This window comes from Myxocyprinus asiaticus, chromosome 5, assembly GCF_019703515.2.
Source record: "Myxocyprinus asiaticus isolate MX2 ecotype Aquarium Trade chromosome 5, UBuf_Myxa_2, whole genome shotgun sequence".
NCBI classification, from domain to species: domain Eukaryota; kingdom Metazoa; phylum Chordata; class Actinopteri; order Cypriniformes; family Catostomidae; genus Myxocyprinus; species Myxocyprinus asiaticus.
The window spans coordinates 24,784,798-24,808,071 of record NC_059348.1 but is presented as its reverse complement, the minus strand read 5'-3'; the positions used below and the strand labels follow the sequence as shown (position 1 = coordinate 24,808,071).

At 38.6% G+C, this 23,274-nt stretch overlaps 1 protein-coding gene across 1 annotated transcript in view; it reads left to right on the top strand.

The window, feature by feature from the left end:
* LOC127440388 (dihydropyrimidine dehydrogenase [NADP(+)]) overlaps positions 1 to 23,274 on the top strand; it is a 231,188-nt gene that overhangs the window by 106,740 nt on the left and 101,174 nt on the right. Inside the window, exon 13 of the mRNA XM_051696916.1 lies at positions 1,077 to 1,292. Coding sequence (XP_051552876.1) covers positions 1,077 to 1,292 — 216 coding nt within the window. The remainder of the gene's footprint in view (positions 1 to 1,076; positions 1,293 to 23,274) is intronic.

The window sequence follows — 23,274 nt, the reverse complement described above, 5'->3', positions numbered from 1 at the left end:
TAATTTTCAAAGTGTAACTGCTGTGACAGATATGAGGCCAATTACAATCTAACATACAGTAAAGATCACTATGAAAGATCTAACAGGAAAAACAAATGGACGAACATTTGTTTATTAATTTTTTTTTTATTTATTTTTTTTTTTTTTAAGTAAACTCTTTAAATGCCATCCCTCCTCTAGTATGCCAAAAACAGTATATCAGTGGAGTAGTATGTCTGAATCCTTAGTATTCATAAAACAGTGAGCGAGAAATACCTGCTATTTCTGGTTAGATTCTGAAGTGCGGATCGACTGGACACTTTACGATCCCATAATCCCATGGGAGCTGAGGAGACGTCACGTTCAAAATGCTGGATTTAAAAGTATGCCGATGAACCGCAAATTGGATGGCTCTTTTCAAATGTAAGAGATATATACAGTATATACCAATAAAGTTGTTTATTGTTCTTAAATGGTGCTTGTTTAAGAAAACCAGAGTAGATTAGTTTCTCTGTTGTTGTTATCACATCATATATTCGGGTCACGGGTCATTACCCATGTCTCTGGAGAAGTATGTCCGGAATCTATTCATTCTACTCCCATGCATATCTAAAGAACTTACTGTTTTGCCAGCAGAGAAATGCGTCCTTCCTCAAATACAGTAAATACTGTAACTCTGACAGTATGTAATTTCTGGTGCAGGGATAGTCCCTGACAGTAAACTGTAACAGAACGTTGCCATGCAACAAAAATGAATGAGGTGTGAATAAAACACGGCAATTGACCAATCAGCATCCAGGACCGGAACTATCCGTTCTGTATCACCTTGCATTGTGAACGTTTACCCAGTGTGTTCAATAAAAACATAAAAACCTATCATTGTTTGGGTGTTATTTGTTTAAGCAGACTGTTTTGTCTATTGTTCCAACTTAGTTAAATGTCAGATATCATTTTATGACCAATTTATTCAGAAACCCAGATATATCCGAAGGGTTCACATACTTTTTTCCCCGCAACTGTATCTTCATATTCAGTATTTCTTTGTATCTGTATTAAAGGCACAACAAGTAAGCATGGATTGTGTGTTTTCTCTGCAGTCCCTCCATGGTAACACAGTAAGCACCACTCCCAAACTGCCCTTGTTCCACTGCGCAATCGATACAGTGGACATCAGCGTTGAGATGTGCGGGATTAAGTTCCCGAACCCGTTTGGACTGGCCAGCGCTCCCCCCACTACCAGCGCAGCCATGATCCACAGGGCTTTCAAGCAGGGCTGGGGCTTCGCCCTCACCAAGACCTTTGGCCTGGACAAGGTACAGTATATTTACAGAACACAAGCATATGTGCAGGAAAGTCACCATGCAGCATGCCATAGGCTTCACGTGCACTTATGGATTTGGATAGTGTGTTTGTGTGGGAAGTGTACAGTGCACCTGATTTCTGCATTACAAAGTATCTGCAGAGCACATTCTTTTGTACAATATCATAGAAACTGAAACCTTGGCAAAAATCCCTGAAAGGTCAGAAGCATATGAAAGCTCCAGCATCGGTCAATGCTAACAATAATGTTAGCCTTTCCAGCTTGTGAAACAGCTTAACATACACACACACTTACACACATACACACATATGCACCCACGAACACCAGCCATAATGAGCCACATTCTGGTAGCTTGAAAATAACAGCACTGGAAAACCAACAACCCCCCATTAGACAGCCATGCATCTGCCTTGTTAGCAATGTAACATTTGTTCTTGACAGGAGGTAAAAAAATAAATAAAATAAAATAAATAGGCATGAGTTGTTTATTGAACTCTAGCAGAAAATCTTTTTGTTTTAATTTACTTTCTAATTCAAGTGATGGGAAAATTAATCTGTAACATCTGTTTGTTCTGGGCTTATTGGCAGTCCTTGATTAGTGGAGCTAGAAATGGAAATAGAATTAAAAAAAAGAGAGAAAAGAAAGGAGAAGAGAGGCAGGACGCAGGGTTTGAGTCGTATCAGACATCTCCATGGCAACGTTAAAAGGCGTCTGTGCAGCTCTTCGATCATAGCGTCAATTTCACAAGGAATTTCAGAAAGCAAATGACAACGTTTACAGGACTTCAAAGAAAAAAGTAGCAAGGCACTGAACATTTTCAAAGAAAGAAATTTGAAGGATCAATCTTTTAAAAACAGTATTCAAGTTTTGCCTGGAATAAGGTCATTTTGTGTCAGTTATTTCTCTGCAGAACTCTGGGGGTCCTGTGACCATTTGATCTAACTCATCTCATTGGATACTTCGCCCATGTCAACAGCAAAACCCTAGAATGGAGTTCAAGGGATAGTTCACTATAAATTAAATTATCTCATCATTTACTCACCCTTGTGTTGTTCTAAACCCATATAACTCTCTGTCTTCTATGGAACACAAAATAACATGTTAGGCAAAATGAAAGCCTCAGTCACCATTTACTTCCACTGTTTGAAAAAAGTCCCTAAAATTTAGGGATGTACCGATACTGGTATCAGTATCAGGTCCGATACTGCAGTTATGTACTGGTAATTGTAAAAATGCTCCGATACCAAAAACCATCTGATGTACGAATGTTATTATGTAAACATTCAGCCCACAAATTAAAATCAAGTTATGTCGTAGTGAGATTATTTAACCGCAAAAACACCATCATGAGCATCGAGCGCTCTGTTTGTAGCAGATGACATTAAACTTTAATTCACGTTGTAGCAGGAGGCACATACAGAGTACATACCTATTTAATTAAATAGCAGCCTTTTGCAGTTTTAATAATCACTTTGAGTCACGTAGTGACCGGCTTTTCCAGAGTGGGAAGCTGCCGTCATAACGTCAGAGCAACAACACAGAAACACTTCAAAATAAAGGCTCCATCAAAAAGGTACATTTATAGGAAACATTTATGACAGAAATATATCCCAACTGTAAAGTTATGTAATATTCACTGTACTACTACTACTACTACTACTACTACTACTAATAATAATAATAAATCAGCAGTAATTGTATTATACTTAAGCAGGATCTACCATCTGTGATGCTCTGTTATGCAGCACTTTATTTGACAAAATATAACTCCAGTGTTGTATTTTGGTTTGTGCTGTGAGATTCTGTATTAACACTTCTTTTGATAAAAAAATAATACAACATTATGTTGAAAATTAATTGTTATATTTTCATTTGATTAAAGTTTTAATGAATTCATTTATTTAAACACCATTTTGATGATAAAATTTAAATAAACTGTTGATATGGAGTTTAGGGGGGGGAAAAATGAGTATCAAAAATGAAGTATCAGTTCTCGTACTTTTACTCGTTCTCAAAAAAATGGTATCGGGACATCTCTACTAAAATTCACAAAAATCTCTTTTAGTTTTTCAACAAATTAAGAAACTCTACAAATTTGGTACAACATGATGGTGAGTAAATGATGACAGTTTTAAGGGTGAACTATCCCTTTAATAATTTTTGCAGAGAGATAAGGCCATATTTCAACAAATAGAGGTCATATTGCTCTTCACGTGCTAGAATGATTGCCTCTCTCTCTTATTCCCTCTCTTAGGCAGGAAAAAGCAAACCCCTCTGTGTCAACATATTCTCAGTGCCTCCATGCAGTGCTGTCATTAGAACATAGTGGTCTTCTTTTTAAAATCCTCTTCTCCTGCATTGAGCCGAACTAAGATGGACCGTCCGCTGAGGCCACATGGCATGAATAGCACAGTGGATATGAAAACTGGTGTGTATGTGCGTTGAATCGCTAATTTACCTAGCGTTAACGGGTGCTGAGTAAGCAGGCGGCACTTTCATTAATTATAATTAATGAGATGCCTTGCATATGTAAATGTTTTATTTTTCCCTTCTGTCTCAAGATGTGAGGCTTTGGGAATCGGCACTACAATGGCTTGGAACAGGGCCCCTGGTTAACATGCTCTTTTTACATGACAGCTGGATGTACTTCTCTCTTGTTTGTCATCAATGAAGATCTAAGAATCTGGTGATTGTCAGATCCATATGAGCAGGTTACATGGTGTGAGATACATCAGATAGGCAAATTTCATACCCATCAAATACTTAGGATTGAAGTTGCACCACTTTTCAGTTTTTGGTTATTGATCATGGCAGCAGTAATTGATGAAATTATGACCAAATGATGAAATAGATCATCATAACCAGGTTGATATCCAGACAAACTGTGCAGTCAAGCACGCTTTCAGCATTTTCAGGATACGATTCAGGTGCCTGGATTGCAGTGGAAGAGCTGCCACTTCGAGTAAAGTATCCCAGTCCCAGTAAGCCAGAAATCGGTAGTCTGCTGGATCTTCCATAACCGATCACTCAGAACCAATCCCCAGGATCGGGAATTGTGGCAGGCAAATTGAGTTTTGCACAGTTTTTTGGGCTATTTATAATTTTCATAATTTCCATAAGTGACCCTGTGGATAAGACTAGCTTACCAGACCACGATTTTTTGGCCTGGTTAGTTTTGGCCTGAGGCTGGTCTAGCTGATGGACAGTTCTGATGGTAAAGCTAGTCAACCAACGCTGGTTTTTTTTTTTTTTTTTTTTTTTGGTGAAGCTGGTTGACCAAGGTAGTCTTGTTACTTAAAGGAATAGTTCACCCAAAAATAAAAATTCTCTCATCATTTACCCTTATGCCATCTCAGATGTATATGACTTTGTGGTTAACCATGACCAGTGGTTAAATCTATATCTTCAAAAGCGATATGATAGGTGTGGGTGAGAAACAGATCACTTTTACATTCTTCTTCATGCATACTGCCCCCTACTGTGCAGGGAGTAGAATTTCAAGCAAAAAAGGACATAAATATTGATCTGTTTCTCACCCACACCTATCACATTTCTTCTGAAAATATGGATTAAAACACTAGAGTCATAAGGATTACTTCTATGATTCCTTTATGTGCTTTTTGTAGCATCAAAATTTTGGCACCCATTCACTTGCATTGTATGGACCTACAGAGCTGAAATATTCTTCTAAAAACCATAATTTTTGTTCTGTAGAAGAAAGAAAGTCAAACACATCTAGGATGTCATGATGGTGAGTAAATGACGAGAGAATTTTCCAGTTTGGGTGAACTATCCCTTTAAGCTAGAGAAAGACTTGTATGTACACCAACAATACCAGCATCCAAAACACAACAGGGGAACTAGGCACTAAAACGTTGCAGACAGTGCATGCAAATGAACAGCACTATCAGTGGCCGCAATTCATTCTTGGCGAATTCCCCCCGAGCAAGATTTGTAGAGCTGATGGGTGTTGAGATCTCTGATGGATCAGAACCTTTAGGTGCAATTAGCCTTTTAAGTCTTCTTCGTGTGAGAGACTTCGCACAGCGTCATACTCTTCCGCCGTGGTGCTGCTACAGACAGGCAGCCAGGAAGTGGCACGTCCACCCGTCAAAACGCCGGAGGGCTAAGGGGCCATCACTCAGGCAGAGCAGTGCTAATTGTACATGAGAATGAATGACGGCTGCTATTGTTCTTTTATGGGAGCTTGATTGCCTATTACTCCTGTTCTTGAGCTCACATGAGCAGTATCCTTAGCCATTGAAACAGCTGCTCGGAGATGATGTTAATGCAGGCAGATTTTTGATGGAGTTCATTATGCCCCTGCAGAGTGATGAATTTTAAAGTTAGCAAGAAAGGAGGCGAGCCGGATTTTTGCGTGTGTAGAAAATACATTTCCCTCTCATTGACACATTCATCATAACATCGTCTGGGCCGCTTCTGACAAAGCTCCCCAGCTACACAACCACTTTCCCCTCTACTGATTTAGCCAGTTGGTTATGGATCAGAGTGGAGTGCCGAGACAGTGCTCGCTCGGTTTCCTGCATGAGAAATCAGCCCATCCCCTGCTGTTTAAAACACATTCAATCATTGTCATAGCTCAGACAGGAGCTTATCACACCTAAGCTTTAAAACGCACTGCTTCAGGCCATGAGACTTAATATCTGCAGTGTAAAATTGGGACAGCAGAACAGATGAGATCCGCATCGCCTAATTGGCCTCTAATTGCGTCGTGCTTTGCCCAATTAAGTTAGCGTTTATAAAGGTGGGTGTGAGCATATTTGTGTTCTTTCCTGCCCACTCCCAGAGCTGTTTGAGTTTGATTGACAGATCTATTTCTGATTGGCAGATATTTTCATGTAAGTTCTCATAAAGTATGTAACTCAGTATGACATGCACATGTCTGACAAGCCTCTAATTTAAAGAACAGTGTCATGGTTAAATATAATTTGGTTGGTCGATTTAAATTTTAGTGTTCCTAATAAAGTGTGCCTGGATTCTCTGACACATAGTCAACGTCAAAGATTCTCATTTCCCTTGTGTTATGGTTGGAGTTCTATTTGGTATGAGTTGGTATACTATATGTTGCAGGTTATGTTAATAAACCCTGTTGCCAGTTTGTTTCATATTTTTTTAAATGTATTAGATGTAGGGGATTCCTTTTTCACCAGATCATACTTGAATAATGATTTTGATACCTTGCATTTTTTAAATTGCATTTTAATGTATTCATTTATTAATTTATTTTAAAAAAATCTATGAATGCGCATTCATTATGACATTTACTTTTTTCTCCATTGTAAATGAATAGCTAAATATTTTAAAACACTCCCTCAGTATGATGCATTGCCGACTTTATCTAAATCCACGCTTAACATTATTAAATATTTCTGAATTTATAGCATACTTTATATCGTGAAATTTTCAACAACAATAAATAAATAAATAAATAGATAGATAAGTAGTTTATTTAAAGAACCTGTATGCCTGTCGTGTGTTGTACTTGTCTAATCATCAGTGTCTTAAAAGGGATAATTCACCCAAAAATTTAAATTCTCTCATCATTTACTCACCCTCATACCATCCCAGATGTGTATGACTTTCTATCTTCAGCAGAACACATATAGCGTTGGTTGTATTTTCCCCATTAATTTCTCTCATAGAGATTTCATAAAGTACTTCACAAAAGGTTCTAAGCCATGAACCCAACCAACAAGCTCTGAGGCGAACCTTTAAAATTTGTCAATTTTAAAGGTGCACATCTGCTAAAGGTTAATTTTGTCTTTTAGGAATAGATTAGAATATAAATGGCTTTAAAGCTTATAGACATGGACTAAATGCCACAAAGCTCCAATTTTGATTTCATGGGGTCTTAAAGAGATAGTTCACCCAAAAATGAAAATTCTCTCATTATACACTCACCCTGATGCCATCCCAGATGTGTATGACTTTCTTTCTTCAGCAGAACACAAATGACAATTTCAGCTCTGTAGGTCCATACAATGCTGTTCAAAAACAAAATTTTGAAGCTCCAAAATGCACATAAAGGCAGCATAAAAGTAATTAATTCATTTTTTTTACTAAACATTCTCCTCTCTGCCCAGTAGATATTCTTCTAAAACATTTTGTATGTGTCCAGCAGAAAATTAAAGACATACACATCTGGGATGTCATGAGGGTGAGTAAATGATGAGAGAATTTTCATTTTTGGGTGAACTATCCCTTTAAAAGTGCAACTTCAGTATCCATCTCTTCTAGATTGCTAATCCATAGAAAAAAAAATTGTGATAGCTCTTCCAAACAGAAGCTCCAGATGTTGTTCCACCAAGTTTGGTATTATTGTATAGTTAACTAGAATTTCTGTGCTCTCTCACTCTCTCTCTCCTACTCAGTCCCTCACGCCCATGTGGGCCAGCCAGAGCAGGCAGGAAATCAATGGTGGCTGGGGACAGACAGCTGTCGTCCCACAATTAATGCCAATTTGTTAAGTGCACATATCTCTGCAGGGAAACATGTTGTGGGCGGAACTCTCCCGCACTGATTCAGACACCTTGAGTACATAACTCCACAGAGAAAGAGAGAGAGGTAGACAGAAAGAGGGAGAGAGAGGGTGGCCACTCCCAGAGGTGAATTTGGATGGCTTTACATTCTTAGGTGTTTGTATGAATATGAATGATTCCAATGAATAATTCAGATGTCTTGGTGTGTTTGATGACAATGTGCAATTATTAAAATACTGTACTATATGCAGTGTGTTTAGTTGGTTAGTTAGTGAGCTGTGAGAGTGTCTTTTTATAGGCTTATAGATCTTTGAGTATAGATTGTACTTCTATTGTCCGATTAAGGAGTGTGTTTAAAAACAGGACGATTTGAATAATGAAAACATTTAAATTTAAACAGTCTTTGCGAACAGAAGTCGTTTAGAAATCATCTTTGTCAAAGACATGACCTTTTGGGTTTTACACATTCCCTGACAGACTGTGCAATGGTGAGTGGAAGAGTTAGCCTTTTCTGTATGTGGGAAAGATGCAGAGGAGAAGAAAAGGTTGGGTGCAAGCTCCAGAAACATAATAAACAAACAAACAAATAGCTGCAAAATGTATATATTTAGTTAAATATTATTATATAATCACTATTACTGCCTTCAGTTTCACCTGAGAAGCTCCTACAACATTTCATGCACTCAAGTTGGAAACTTGAAAAAGCCAAACTAAAACAAATACATGACAGCAGAATCATTTTTTCTGTTGTTCTGGTGGATAATAAGTGAATGCACCTGCATCACTTCTAAACAACCTATATGATTTATTAATGCATGGTATCTAACAAATAATTAATTAATTTGCATAACACAAACCACAAAGTTAAGTCATTAGCTTTACAACAGTTCTATAAAAGATCTGTCATTTTATTTAATAAATAAATATTATGGAAATACAGCACTGCAACTGAAATAATTTCCCAAAATTATTAACTGCAAACTTGCTTTCCACAATCATTCATGTCGACAGGCCCACAACTCGGCAATAGAGCGCAACAGTGCCCATCAACTTTTTCAGCCATCTTGGTTGTATTTTCCCCTTTCATTTCTATAGGGATTTCATAAAGTACTTCGCAAAAGGGGTTTAAGCCATGAACCCAACCAACAAACTCTTAGGCGAATCACAACTTTAAAAACTTTGATTTGAACCAAAAAGGTATTTGAAAATCAGACAAAGGTACTGGACTGTTTACTACTTAATGTCTTTAATGAGGGAATGAAGTACAATTTCATGAAGCTCTGCAAATGACATATTTTATAAAAATTATAGAAAATATAAAACTATTTAAAAAGTTGTGAGATTTAAAGTTTTTGATCGGAAGTACAGGATCAATATATTGAAAAATATTCATACATATACAAATAAATAAGCAGTTTGAGAGTGTAGGGAGCCTCGATTATGCCATTTGCAGTACGTCATATGAGTGGGAGGTCGCTGCTGGGCTCTTTTGCCACAATTCTCTGATGGGTGGATATTCCGCCTCAGGAGCATGGGTAGTGTAGATCTTCACAAAGAATTCCACAATTAAACATGATTTAAAAAAAGAAGTTGTGGCTTTAGCGAAAGCATAAGCAGAAGCATATATGCTTTGCATCGGTGTCTTGATCACCCTGTCAGTGTTTATTTTGCGATAACAACCGACAGACCGTACATTATCCCACTTATTACACAGCTACTAACTAAATAAATAAATATTAAATTAAATATAACACTAAATATTGATTTTCATTCAAATTATGTAATTATTTGAGAAATAATAAATCGCAGAACAGACGAATTTCACCACCGGTTTTCGTCTGGAGTTTTATAAATAATAACCATCTGACTGCTCATTGTGCATCTTATTACAAGACTACTTGCCAAATAAATATATAAATGGACATGAAACATTGATTTTAGTTTAAATTATTTTATTATATAACTTGTAGGGATCGCACAGTGGTACGAGAAAATTGACTCGAAATACCCAGATAAGAGGTGGCGCCATTGACCAACCAGAATCCAATATACCAGAGCGCCATGTAATAACCTCGATTAAATACCTTGGAGATTACAGCATATTTGTCTTCATATGCCTGTATTTCATAATTACAATATTTCTGACTCCACTTGAAGGCCGCATAAATATTCTAAAGCCTTTTCCACGTAGTTGGACATGAATGTACTGCACTCACGGCACCCAATAGGTGGTGGTGACTATGTGGATGACACCAGTTACAGTCCAGCGTGTGTCATTTCGATACACCCCCCTGTTGTTTCCTGTTTCCTCTAAAATCAGCCCTACCTTTAACAGGCACAAAGCCTATAAAAAAAAGAGAGAGTAGAAAGAGAATAAAGAGTATCCTTCACACTAATGTTATGATATTTGTACTGAAAGAAATGTTTTCGTGACATAGAACAAAAGAAAGTACTTAGAAGGTTATTTATCATTCTCAGTGCATGTATACCAAAAAGCACTATCCTCCTCTATGTACTGTTGTTGTGTGCTTGAGTGTGGCTCTTAATTCACTATCGCCCCAGGCATGCTGTAGTATAGCCAACCCTTAGCTCTGACTCTTTCAGCCTAACGTATGCATCAGATGCTGGAACAACATTCTACAGCGCTGAATGGGGCTACCGATAGCAAGGTCTTTGTTAAAGGACACATAGAGGGAATGTAAAAGCTGCTCTAAAAAGCCATTACCAAACACTGAGATCGCCCAGGAGGGTTACATGGCAGAGGTGTATGTGTGAAAAACAGTTTGGTGCATGAGTTAAACCTGCGTGGGGATGTTAGCATTTAGTGGTTAATTTTATGTTTTTCAGATGCAGGTGTGGTGTGTGGGAAGTTTGAGTTTCATGACAGAGGAGAAAGCTTTGCGGTAACTTTTTTTTCAGTGTTCGTAAAGAGTGGGAGTTTTAAAACAAAACTTTTAATTCCTTTGTTGCAAATATATTTTTATAAGATGTTAATTACGTTCAGTCACCTCTGTGGAGTTAAAAGAGTTAATTTTTGGCTTCAGCTCTTAAAACACGGACTTATTAATAGATGAAAATAGGTGCCATGCTTTTTCAAAGAGAAATAAAAAATCTCTAAATTATGAAAAGGCTGTGAACCACAAATCCATGTTTAATTGTTAGAAGAAGAAGAAGAAGAAGAAACATTTAAAGCATGAAAGGTTGAAATATATTTTTTTAATGGCTTAATATGAGTAGTAGCTCAAAAATGTGGATGTCCATAGTAAAATCAAGAGCTACTTTTACAAAAGCTTTGCAGTACTCTGCCCTGCTATATGTTTGTTTTATAGGCCTTGGAGAAATACTTCAGACAAGCAGCATTCAGCTTTTTGTTGTACGTTTTTGATGAGTGAGATCGTTCTCTTTGTTGTGCGTACACATTATTGCTGTTCAATGACTATTACTGCTTTCATGACACTCAGTTTTGCTATTGAAATCTGAAATGTGTATAAGACTCAAGGATTGAATATCTGCCTTTTCATTAGTGATATATGAAAAGCCACCTGTGACGTTCAGATACCTCTTGCCTCCTTTCCAACACATAGCAATTTACATTTATGGCAGCTCATATGGGTTTTATGGTGGCATATGAATCAAAACCAGTGTAATGGTTGTTTCTGTAAGAAATCTAGATGCACAATATATATAATGCATGGCTTATGCTTTTGGTAAAATTAGATTATACAGTGTAATCCAATAATCTTAAAGTGAAAATGCTTCTATTTTGCAATCTTTTGTAATTTAATACAAAACATTTCAGTTACAAATGTTATTATCAGTATAACAATTTGATTGAGAATTTTACATAAATAGAACAATTTCTTTAGTATTTGTTAAGCCCCCCTTTTACTTTAAAATTGCAGTATGTAAGATTCAGAAACCCTTGTTATTAATGACACCTGTGGCCATTAAGTGAACTGCAGCCTGTTGCTCATGATCGTGCACACACTGTATAGGGACGCAAGCATTGGCCAAAACAATGATGTAACGTATAAAGAGACAACGTGATTCACCGGCATCATGCTGACAGATGAGGTAGCATAATAAAAATTACACAGTTATGATTGTTTTACTACAAACTTTGAGACTGTATATTATATTTGACTCTCCAGTGCTGGAACAGGGCTAAAACAAAGTGTGGATATAGGTCTGACTATCCGAGACTGTAGTTTGAAGTAATCACTTTTCTTTGCATGATACACTGACTGTGTTTATACGATAGCCTGTCATCGTTAGCTAACTAGCCAGCTTTATCAATAGCTGTTAGCTAAATTTGGTGGATGATGACAGTAGCTGTTTATAAAATAGACTGTACATTATAAATATGTTGACACAATTCAGTATTGATGTGATTCCATCACAACTGTAATTTTTATATATCGATGTCCTATTGTTTTATAATAATAGAATGTATACGAATCCCAGGGCGTGCTGAGTGACTCCAGCCAGGTCTCCTAAGCAACCAAATTGGCCTGGTTGCTAGGGAGGGTAGTGTCACATGGGGTAAACTCCTCGTGGTCGCTATAATGTGGTTGTTTTTCGGTGGGGCGTGTGGTGAGTTGAGCACGGTTGCGGCGGTGGATGGTGTGAAGCCTCCACAGGCGCTATGTCTCTGTGGCAACGCGCTCAACAAGCCACGTGATAAGATGTGCGGGTTGACGGTCTCAGTCGCGGTGGCAACTGGGATTCGTCCTCCGCCACCCAGACTGAGGCGAATCACTACGTGACCACGAGAACTTAAAAGCACATTGGGAATTGGGCATTCCAAATTGGGTGAAAAAAGATAAAATAAAAAAAATTATAGAATGTATATATTTTCTGTTTAACCAAGTTACGTTACACTAATGAATGTGTCTTTTTGCATTATCTTGAACATTGTCTAGCATTCATTTCATGTGTTATTGTAGTTTAGCTAAAATTACACAGATCAATCCTTATGGCACTATATTTCACATGCTTTGCAGTTATGTAAGCTTACCTGTCCAATAAGAAGAACGCCAATTCAGGGTCGGTTTTGATCCCCAAAACCGAATGAAGGTCCCTCCAGGAATCAAATGCCCTGCTGATGTTCACTCTAGTTTTCGCTCGACCACAATCATGTTCCCGCTTAGCCAGACGGGATTCAGTAGATTCAGTTTTGTTTTTTTTTTTGGCTTACTCAGAGTTTGTGTAGGAGTCGGTGTTGTGCTGGATTCCATCTCTAAGATAACGTTACCTAGTGTTGTCGCTGTTGAATAGCAGAAGAGAAGCACTGAGGCAAGGCTCTCGGGAGCGCGCATAAACGTCACATCCTTTGGATTTTCCCGGCAAAAGCGACCCGCTCCCTTCGCATGAAAATCAGGCTTTAATAGGCAACCTAGGAAGTCCGGGAAGGGCTTATTTTTTAAGTTGCGTTACAAGCCGTTCACACATTGGTAAAAAGAAAGGCGAATATTATATGAAAATTGTTACATATTGCACCTTTAATGGCAGCATGCATTCAGACTGGCATGGACTCTAAAAGTTTGTGTAAAACCTGATCAAAAACCTTAAATTTAGTTTCTTTTTAGTTTTACAGTACATGAAAAAAAAATCCCAGATTTTCAATGTGGTTTAAGATTCTTGACAGCTCATGTGGTTAAATGGTAATTCATGAATCACAACCAGTGTAATGGTTGTTTCTCCAAGAATCCACTTGCACAATATACCATACAGTATATAATGTATGGCTTAAACTGTAGGTAAGATTATATCATAATCCAATAGTCTGAGAATACTGGTGAAAATGCTTATTTTTTTGCAATTGTTTCTAATGTAATTATGTAATATACAGCTAATGCAATAGGTAAGATGAGAGACTGACTATAAAAAGCAGTGACTATCATGAGTGTAGCCACTTAATTTTTGAGTTTTTGAAAAAGCTCAGTTGAATCCAGATGCACACCACAGTCTTTTAAACATGTAGATGTGAAGTTACACAGGGGCATTTATTGCCTATAACTAAGTATCCTTGCCAAACAGTTCTCAGATACCCTTCAGTTTATAGAACAGAAAGCCTAGACTCCTGCTCTCACAAGACTCTCTGCAAGTGAAAATCAATGTAGAGCCACTTTGTAAAATATGAATGTATCAATTAGTAAAGTGGCCCTGACCCTTTAAAGTTTTGAAACATGCTGTTCGAGCTCCACAGCGAATATATGCATAGAACCAGTGCACTTTTTTGAAAAGGAACAGAATAGATTAAGGAAAAAGAGAATACTCTTTAGAAGTTCTGGAATATCTAGGCTACCTGAATGGATACATTTTTTTTTAAAGAATTTAATGCTCTGAAGAAACGGGATAGTTCACCCAAAAATGGAAATTCTCTCATTATTTACTCACCCTCATGATATACCAGGTGTGTATGACTTTCTTTCGTCACCAGAACACATTCAGTGTTTCCCATGAATTACCTAGATTTTCAGCATCTGAGGACCAAGTTCAACACTGGTAACCACTTTTGCTTCATTTCTTTGATGGCTCACAGGGCTCAACATTAACACTTGTCCGCTTGTCTGGGTGAAGTGGATTTTTGAAGGGGCAAGTAAAAGAGAACTGCCTGACCGGACAAGCAGACTGATTAAAATGTCAATAACAAAAAAAATAACCAGCTATATTTGTGATAGCCTAGGCCTGTGTCACTTATTAGAAAGTTCATATTCTTATTCTGCTGTTGAAAGTAATCAAGAGCACATAATTGTATAATTCGCTAGCAATCTAGTAACAGTTGCACCTTGTTTGATTGACAGGTGGCGTATGTGTGTATGCTGAACATGCGCGCATGTTCCAAAAATGCTAATGCGCACCTAAATGGTTAAATATATTTAAACATTCTGCCAAAATGCCTTGGTGAGTGTGGCAGCGGGGGCGTGGTCAAGTGTCCGTCCGGAGAGAGAGAAAGCGGTAATGGCACTTGCACCTGAGCTAAATTATGTCTACCACCTGTCTCTAATTACAATGAGCATGGGGAGAGCGGCATAAAAGAGCCACACCGTCAGCAGACCAGAGAGATAGTCTGGGTCTTGAAGCTCTTCGTGAAGCTACAGTCTTGTTGTGAAGCTAAAGTCTTACCATGAAGCTACAGTCTTGTTGGGAAGCTAAAGTCTATATTGTGAAAGTGTGAAGGTGACGTGTTGTGGCAACTCTGTAAAAAACCCAAGTTATTCCATTAAAGAAACTCTTACCTGAGTGGAAGAAACCTGGTTTCCCGTGTCCTCCCTGTGAAAGTCCTTTACAGTGAGGTATTCATGTAAACCAGTGGCGAATTCTCAGGGCCAGCAAAGCCTTCTCTGCTGGCCTAACATACCAAATAAATAAATATTTTTCATCCTTTCATTCTCAATCACCTTTTTGCCTATGTATTTTTAACGCTTTCCACTTAATTAATCTACAAAAAATAGAGAAAAACTAAAAGTTTATCTAGTCAGAATTTGTTCCTTGATGCTTACAAGCAAAGCGTGACAACTGTTTCACAAATCGCATGCCCAAAGCAGTGCATGAGTCTGAGCTCCACACTGTCAGGCCTTCAGAATTTCCACAGAATCCCTCAACACTGCAAATTAATGTGCATCTAATGTCAGATAGTCAGATTCATCAGCCAGTCAGATTGATTTATTTGTTCTTGGTGGGTTTGATCTTAAGGATATGTCCCGGTTGAGGCCTTCTTGCTGGCCTTGAGTGAGGCAATCACGCTTTAAGTAACGTAATTTGAAAGCGAAGAGCATGAGATCTATAGCTGACGAGTCAACTGTCATTACTGCCGCTATCGCCATTGAGAAAGAGATCCTTATGGATTTAAAAACACGAGATTTTCTGCATGACCGTGTGATTGCTTAATTTATTAATCAGGAAAGGAGGACTGATTTTCACTTCAAGCAAATTGGTAAGTGCTTTTTGCATTGTTATAGCAACATCAGGAGTTTTCTAAGTGTAAATTATGCTGCTTGAGCATTCAGTGTCGGATCAAGTTTTGAAAAGTAGTGCTGCATTCCATTCTACTCGGAAAGTCGGATTTTACAATTTCCTACTAGGAAAAGTGCAATGGAATGCATCTTGAAGTCAGAATTACAACTTGTAGGCTCGTGCAGAAATTCTCAACTCCGATTTCGCCGAGATGCAGGGGCATGTTGTCACACAAACATGTCGACACTCAAAGTAAGTGATAAACATTCACTTTAAGTAATATCGATAAATGAGTTTGTTTCCACATTACATGATATTAAAGCTTGTTTAACAAACGCCTGCAGAAACAGGTGTATAAAACATTATAATCTCTTTTGATGATCATATACCTGAAGCACAAATGCTAGTGCTGTAGCATTGTTTATCAGTTGGGTTGCTAGGAGACATCTCTAATGAGAGTCAAACCCCTGCGAAGCTAACGGGAGCGTTGCAGTTTTGTTTCCTTAAACGTCATCTTCCAAATATCGGGGAATGGAATGCATTTATGGTCGAGTAGGAATATCCCACATCCAACTTGAATGGAACGCAGCATAACCATGTACCCCGATTAAACTAAATGTATTGCAAGCAACATTTAAATCGCAAATATTATTAGATCGATTTTTCCAGGTATTATAGACCTCCTTGGTAGATTCATATGAAAAATTATGATTTTTGAATGTCTGTTTGGGAGACGTTCATTTCACCATACAGTCATGCTGCAGTTAAAATTAGGGTTGCTTGAGCATTAAGTGTCATTTGAAGTTCTGGCTTTCATGTGTGGACATGTTTATAAATGTCAATTGGTATTATTAGTTATCTGCGACATAATTTATGATGCCCAAAGGCATAGGGTGTCTTATTCTTTGTGAAACTGTGTTTTCTTAATGGCATGAATCACACTGAAGGCCTAGATTTTAATGCACGGCCCGCCACTGATGTAAACACAAAAAGCACAGAATTTTCTTAATTTGTATTTTTTTGTTTAATTGCTTTTAATCTATTTCTATTAGTACTGTGTTGTCTTCTTAAGCATCAATTAATATTTGCACCTTGTGTAATAGTTGTGTACAAGTCCCTCAATTGTCCTAAGTGTCAAAAGCTTGATTATATATACAGTTGAAGTTTACATACAGCTTAGCCAAATACATTTAAACTCAGTTTTTCACAATTCCTGTCATTTAATCGTAGAAAACAATCCCTATCTTAGGTCAGTTAGGATCACTACTTTATTTGAAAAATATGAAATGTCAGAATAATAGTAGAGAGAATGATTTTTTTCAGCTTTTATGTCTTTCATCACATTCCTAGTGGGTCAGATGTTTACATACACTTCGTTAGTATTTGGTAGCATTGCCTTTAAATTGTTTAACTTGGATCAAACGTTTTGGGTAGCCTACCACAAGCTTCTCACAATAAGTTGCTAGAATTTTCGCACATTCCTCCAGAAAGAACTGGTGTAACCGAGTCAGGTTTGTAGTCCTACTTGCTCACACACGCCTTTTTAGTTCTGCCCACAAATTGAGGTCAGGGCTTTGTGATGGCCACTCCAATACCTTGACCTTGTTGTCCTTAAGCCATTTTACCACATATTTGGAGGTATGCTTGGGGTCATTGTTCATTTGGAAGACCCATTTGACCGAGCTTTAACTTCCTGGCTGATGTCTTGAGATGTTGCTTCAATATATCCACATAATTTTCCTTCCTCATGATACCATCTATTTTGTGAAGTGCACCAGTCCCTCCTGCAGCAAAGCATCCCCACAACATGATGCTGCCACCCCGTTCTTCACATTTGGGATGGTGTTCTTCAGCTTGCAAGCCTCACCCTTTTTCCTCCAAACATAACGATGGTCATTCTGGCCAAAACAGTTCAATTTTTGTTTCATCAGACCAAAGGATATTTCTCCAAAAAGTAAGACCTTTGTACCCATGTACACTTGCAAACTGTAGTCTGGCTTTTTTTATGCTGGTTTTGGAGCAATGGCTTTTTTCATGCTGAGCAGCCTTTCAGGTTATGTCGGTATAGGACTCATTTTACTGTGGATATAGATACTTGTCTACCTGTTTCCTCCAGCATCTTCACAAGGTCCTTTGCTGTTGTTCTGGGATTGATTTGCACTTTTTGCACCAAACTACATTCATCTCTAGGAGACAGAATGCATCTCCTTCCTGAGCGGTATGATGGCTGCGTGGTCCCATGGTGTTTATACTTGCGTACTCTTGTTTGTATAGATGAACGTGGTACCTTCAGGCATTTGGAAATTGCTCCCATGGATGAACCAGTCTTGTGGAGGTCCACAATTTTTTGTGGAGGTCTTGGCTGATTTCTTTTTATTTTCCCATGATGTCAAGCAAAGAGCATTGAGTTTGAAAGTTGGCCTTAAAATACATCCGCAGGTACACCTCAAATTGACTCCAATTAGCCAGTTAACCTATCAGAAGGCTTGACATCATTTTGTGGATTTTATATATAATTTAATTAAAGTTATAATTTAAACTGTTTTAAAATATTGCCTTTTTGTCTTTCTTTACTGTTACCGGATGCCCCAGACACAGAGACTACAAGAGTACAATTTGAATGAAATCCCAGATGCAGTTTATTGTGCTACACCAATCCCAATCAATAATTACCAGAAGGAAAGAAAAGTGGTACAAAATACGGAACTTTTAATCATAAAAGAAGCCCAAAATACACATGGGACTCTTATTTTGAAATGTCTGCACTCCCCGTTGTGAGCTCACTGATGGCTGATTCACTGAGAAAGTGAATCTTATTCAAACTGCTAACCTGAGATCAAACCCTCAGTTCTTTTCAAATGATTCATGAAATAGATCTGGTTCAAAAGAGTAATTTGTTCATGACTCTCTAGTGCTGGGTTTGTTGTTGCATGCGGTGCAGCAAGCTCGCAGAAACAGAATGTGTGAAAAGCACTGGCTGTGCACGCTATAAAGATGTATTCAATAGCTCACAAGATAATATCTGATGAAACCGCATATGAATGCACACAACCCGACTGTCGCCACTGGCGACTAGATTTTAAATTATTGTCGCAATCAATTATTTTTGTTCGCATTTGCAACCATTTTAGTCACAGTTTGGAGCCCTGGTTAGTGTTATTATTTGTTGTGGTTTTGAAGCTGGTATTGAGAATCATCAAATTTAACTACTGACTACTGAAATTTTGGTATGTATAGCCTGTATTGTACATGGTAGATCTTGCTGCAATAACATGATGAAAAAGATCTCATTCCATAGAAGTGTGAGCACCCCTGCTGTAAATTGTGGTAATGGAGGCTTTTCTTTATTTGACTACCATACATAACATAAAATAATTAACATATGACAATAGCCTCCTCCCCTACCCAGTGCAGTTTACATTCTGTCGCAGATAATTGAGTTGATTGCATAAGTACACTATTAGGTTGGGCATCGGTCATAATTGTAGAAAAATATACAACATAAACTTTGACATGTTAATTGAGCATGTAACTTAAATGTCCTTTTTTCTCTCCGGACAAGTAACTTTTTTACTCAGACAAGTGAATGACCAATTTACTTGTCCGGAGGACAAGCACATGACAATGCTTAATGTTGAGCCCTGGCTCAAATGTATGCTCTAGTAAATTTTGTGACTATTGGTGAACTGCGTTAAACTCCGACTCATTTACCATGCTTTCTGCATGTGACTTTTTTGCCGAGTCATCACCATCTATACAACCAATGTGTTTATGATTAAATTACTACTAAAGCACAAAATTGTTTACAGGAGCACAAAGTTCTTCATAGATCTAGCCTCTTAATTTTGCTCTCAAATTGCACCATATTGATGCATTTAATTTTAAAATGTACAACATTTTATTACAGGGGAGCATGCCCCCAGATCCCCCTAGAGGGTCCAAGGTCCACCCACTACAGTCTCACAAAATCCTGTGGGAAACACTGACATTTGAAGAAAAATCGTCCTGGTTACTTGCGTAACCTCCGTTCCCTGATGGAGGGAATGAGACGTTGTGTCGATGTAGTGACACTAGGGGTTACTCTTGGGAAACCGAGACACCTCTGGTCTTTGATAAAAGACACAACGTCTTGTTCCCTCCATCAGGGAACAGAGGTTACGCAAGTAACCAGGACATTCCCTATCTGTCACTCACTCGACGTTGTGTCGATGTAGTGACAATAGGGGTCCCTATACGAAACGCCGCAACTGGCTGAACTGTGTTACGTGAACTGGCAGTGTGTGATGGGCAGACCACTGTGTGCCTCGTAGCCAGCGCACCAGGCCGACACATAACAGGAGAGCCATGGCGTGCAGGGCGGAGGTGGCTTGTCCAGCTGCACTGTAGGCTTTGGCCGTCAGGGGCGACGTAAACCTACAGGCCTTGGATGGGAGCTTTGGGCACCCATGCCAGGTGGCAGCGCTCCACGGGCATAGGTGCACCACGAACACCTTATCCACTGGGGGAATCGCCGAATAGCCCCTGGCCGCCCCACCATCGAGGGTAGTGAGGGCGGGGGAGCTGAAAGATCGGGACTGGGCAGTAGAAGGTGCTTCCCACGACCTTGTCAGCTCCTCCTGCACTTCCGGGAAGAAAGGAACTGGAGTGGGGCGTGGCTGTGAGTGGCGCCGCGAGCCCAGGAACCAATCATCGATCCGCGAGGGTTCAGGGGAGAGTGGAGGCTTCCACTCTAGCCTGACGCTCACGGCTGCCCGGGAAAGCATGTCCGTCATTTCTGCGTCAGCCTGTGACTGGGCGACCGTACCCGAGGGGGGGAGCCCAGCTGAGTTTTCTGCGTCCGACTGGACGAGCCCGCTCTCCGATGCTGCGCTCGAGAGCTCATCAGCTTCTCAGGCTCCGAACAAGAGGTCAAACTCGCCGTGAGATGAGCCGGTGGACTCATCCGGAAGTCCGATCGGGGCAGATGAGCGTGCTTGGGAATGGGAGGTCCGTGGGGTGATACCCGGCGGAGGTGGTCCCATTGGGGTCCCCAAATCGCCCCCAGTGCTAGCCGCGCTGGCCTCTTACGAAAGCAAGCCGCGACCGCAACGTTGCCATGTTCATGTTCTTGCAATGAATACATGATCCATTCACGAACGCTGTCTCCATGTGGGTCGCGCCCAGACACGAAAGACAGCGATCGTGACCGTCAGAAGTTGAGAGATAATTACGGCAACCAGGAATAACACACAAACGGAAAGGCATCTTTAAAAAGACACGTCTTTAAAAAGACGTTCCATGTGTGCCGCTCTTTTAGAGAAATATACTCTTTTAGAAAAATATACTCTCTTATTTCTGCAAAAGCGCCCAGGGGCGTTCTCTGCGGTGCACCAGTGCAGAGGAGGGAGAAGCCGCTGAAATGCGCCGTCAGATCCAGCAGAGGTGAACGAAAAGTCAGCTCAGTAAACATCGACCGTTCGGCTCCGAAGAGAAAATCTGAATGAGTGGTTGCATACCAGCTCCTTTTATACCCGTATGTCCAGGGGAGTGGTATGCAAATACCACTCACCAATTTTCATTGGCCTTTTATCAAAGACCAGAAGTGTCTCGGGCTCCCAAGAGTGACCCCTAGTCACTGACACAACGTCGAGTGAGTGATAGATAGGGAACTAAAAATATCTTAGCTCAGTAGGTCCTTAAAATGCAAGTGAATGAAAAATAATAGACAGTCAGCATAAGTGTCATCGATATGACTCCAGTGGTTAAATTAATGCTTTCTAAAGCGATATGATCACTTTTGTGTGCGAAAAAAGATAAATATTTAAGTACTTTGTAACTATAAACCATCGCTTCTGTTAGGCTTCACGAGAGGGTAGAGGGTGGTCTCGTGTTATGTATTCACATTGACATGACGTAATCTCACGTTGTCCTCTTGGTTGAGACATTAATTTTGACTTGCCCCTCCTTTTCTTAAAAAAAAAAGCAAAAAATGTTGGTGAAATTGTGATATCTCTGAGTGAATGGGGGCCAATATTTTATATTAAAATACTCACTTAAAGTATAGCCACAAGACATAAACAATATGTGTGTTAACATTATTTTAGTATAATAAAATCATTTACTAACCTTTTCTGTGTGAAATTCAAACAGAAATATAAATTTTACAACTTCATTGCGATGACGATGTAATGTCAGCAAATCCTAAAACCCTAAAGCGACTAAAAAAATGAAGATTTAAACAACTTTACAGCTCAAATACTTGAGTTTAAACAGAAGAATTAGAAAGAGTACTTTTATAAAATTATAAGCTTCACATTTCTGCCTTTTAAACCCTCCAAATATTGGTCCCATTCACTTCCATTGTAAATGCCTCATTGTAACCTCGATTTTTGCTTTTTTTTTTAAGAAAAGTAGGGATGAGTCAAAATAATTTTTGTGATAATCAACATTATGCCACAAATGCTGCTGATTGAGCTTAACTTGTATTGAACCCGGAATATTCCTTTAAAAACTCAAAAGATCTCATCAACGAAATGAGTGACAAAGATGTTCGTTGACTAAATGTTTTTGATTTCGTCAATGAAGATGAAGACGAAAATGGCACATGGCAATAGTTAAACGATTTTGATTAAGATATCTGTTGGCGAAAATATGATGAGAAAATTAATAATACTGCAAGTTATTAACAATGCACAAGCAATATTTTTAAGGAAAATCTAGAAATAATTCAGTAAATTACTTCACTCAAATGCTTCCCACAGACATATGAGATTAATCACTATGTCCACAGCAAAAAATGTAATATTATAACTTACATCGGCACAGACAATGAAGTACACAGGTGAACATTAACTAAGTTATGTAGTCAGAATGCATAACTTTTGTTGTTGTGAAAGTTCTGTTTCCATAAAAATGTGCTACACGCAGGGTTGGGGAGTAACGGAATACATGTAACAGGATTACGTATTTAAAATACAAAATATAAGTAACTGTATTCCACTAGAGTTACAGTTTCAATCATTGGTAATTAGAAAAAGTATTTTGATTACTGAAGAGATTACTTTGCATTTTATTGTCATTTGTTTCATTTAATATTTAGTCCTTTCAGATGGAAAACATTTATACATATAAATGATGCGATCCAAAGTGCATTTGAACAGCGGTGAAACACTTTCTTATGATGTGTTACATTCATACGAGCAGACAGAGAAGTACATTTGAAGTAAGTTTGGAGGAGAAGATATAGAAATAAACCTTGTGTAAATTGTCAGCTTTACGCTAAGCTAAAATGCTATTTCTAGCCATTTTACATGCACGTGTTACCAGGCACGATCATATTTCTTATCAAGAAAATTCACGTTGGATCATAATTTCTTTTTTTCTAGTAAGACCTTTGATATTAGGGCAAAAATCGTATTCTTGATAATAATTTTTGTATTGTTTTCCTGTAAAAATATCTAAAAAGCCTCAAAACAAGATCAGTTTGATTTATCTTGTTTTAGAAACAACACTGCATAAGATATTTAGGTTTTTCA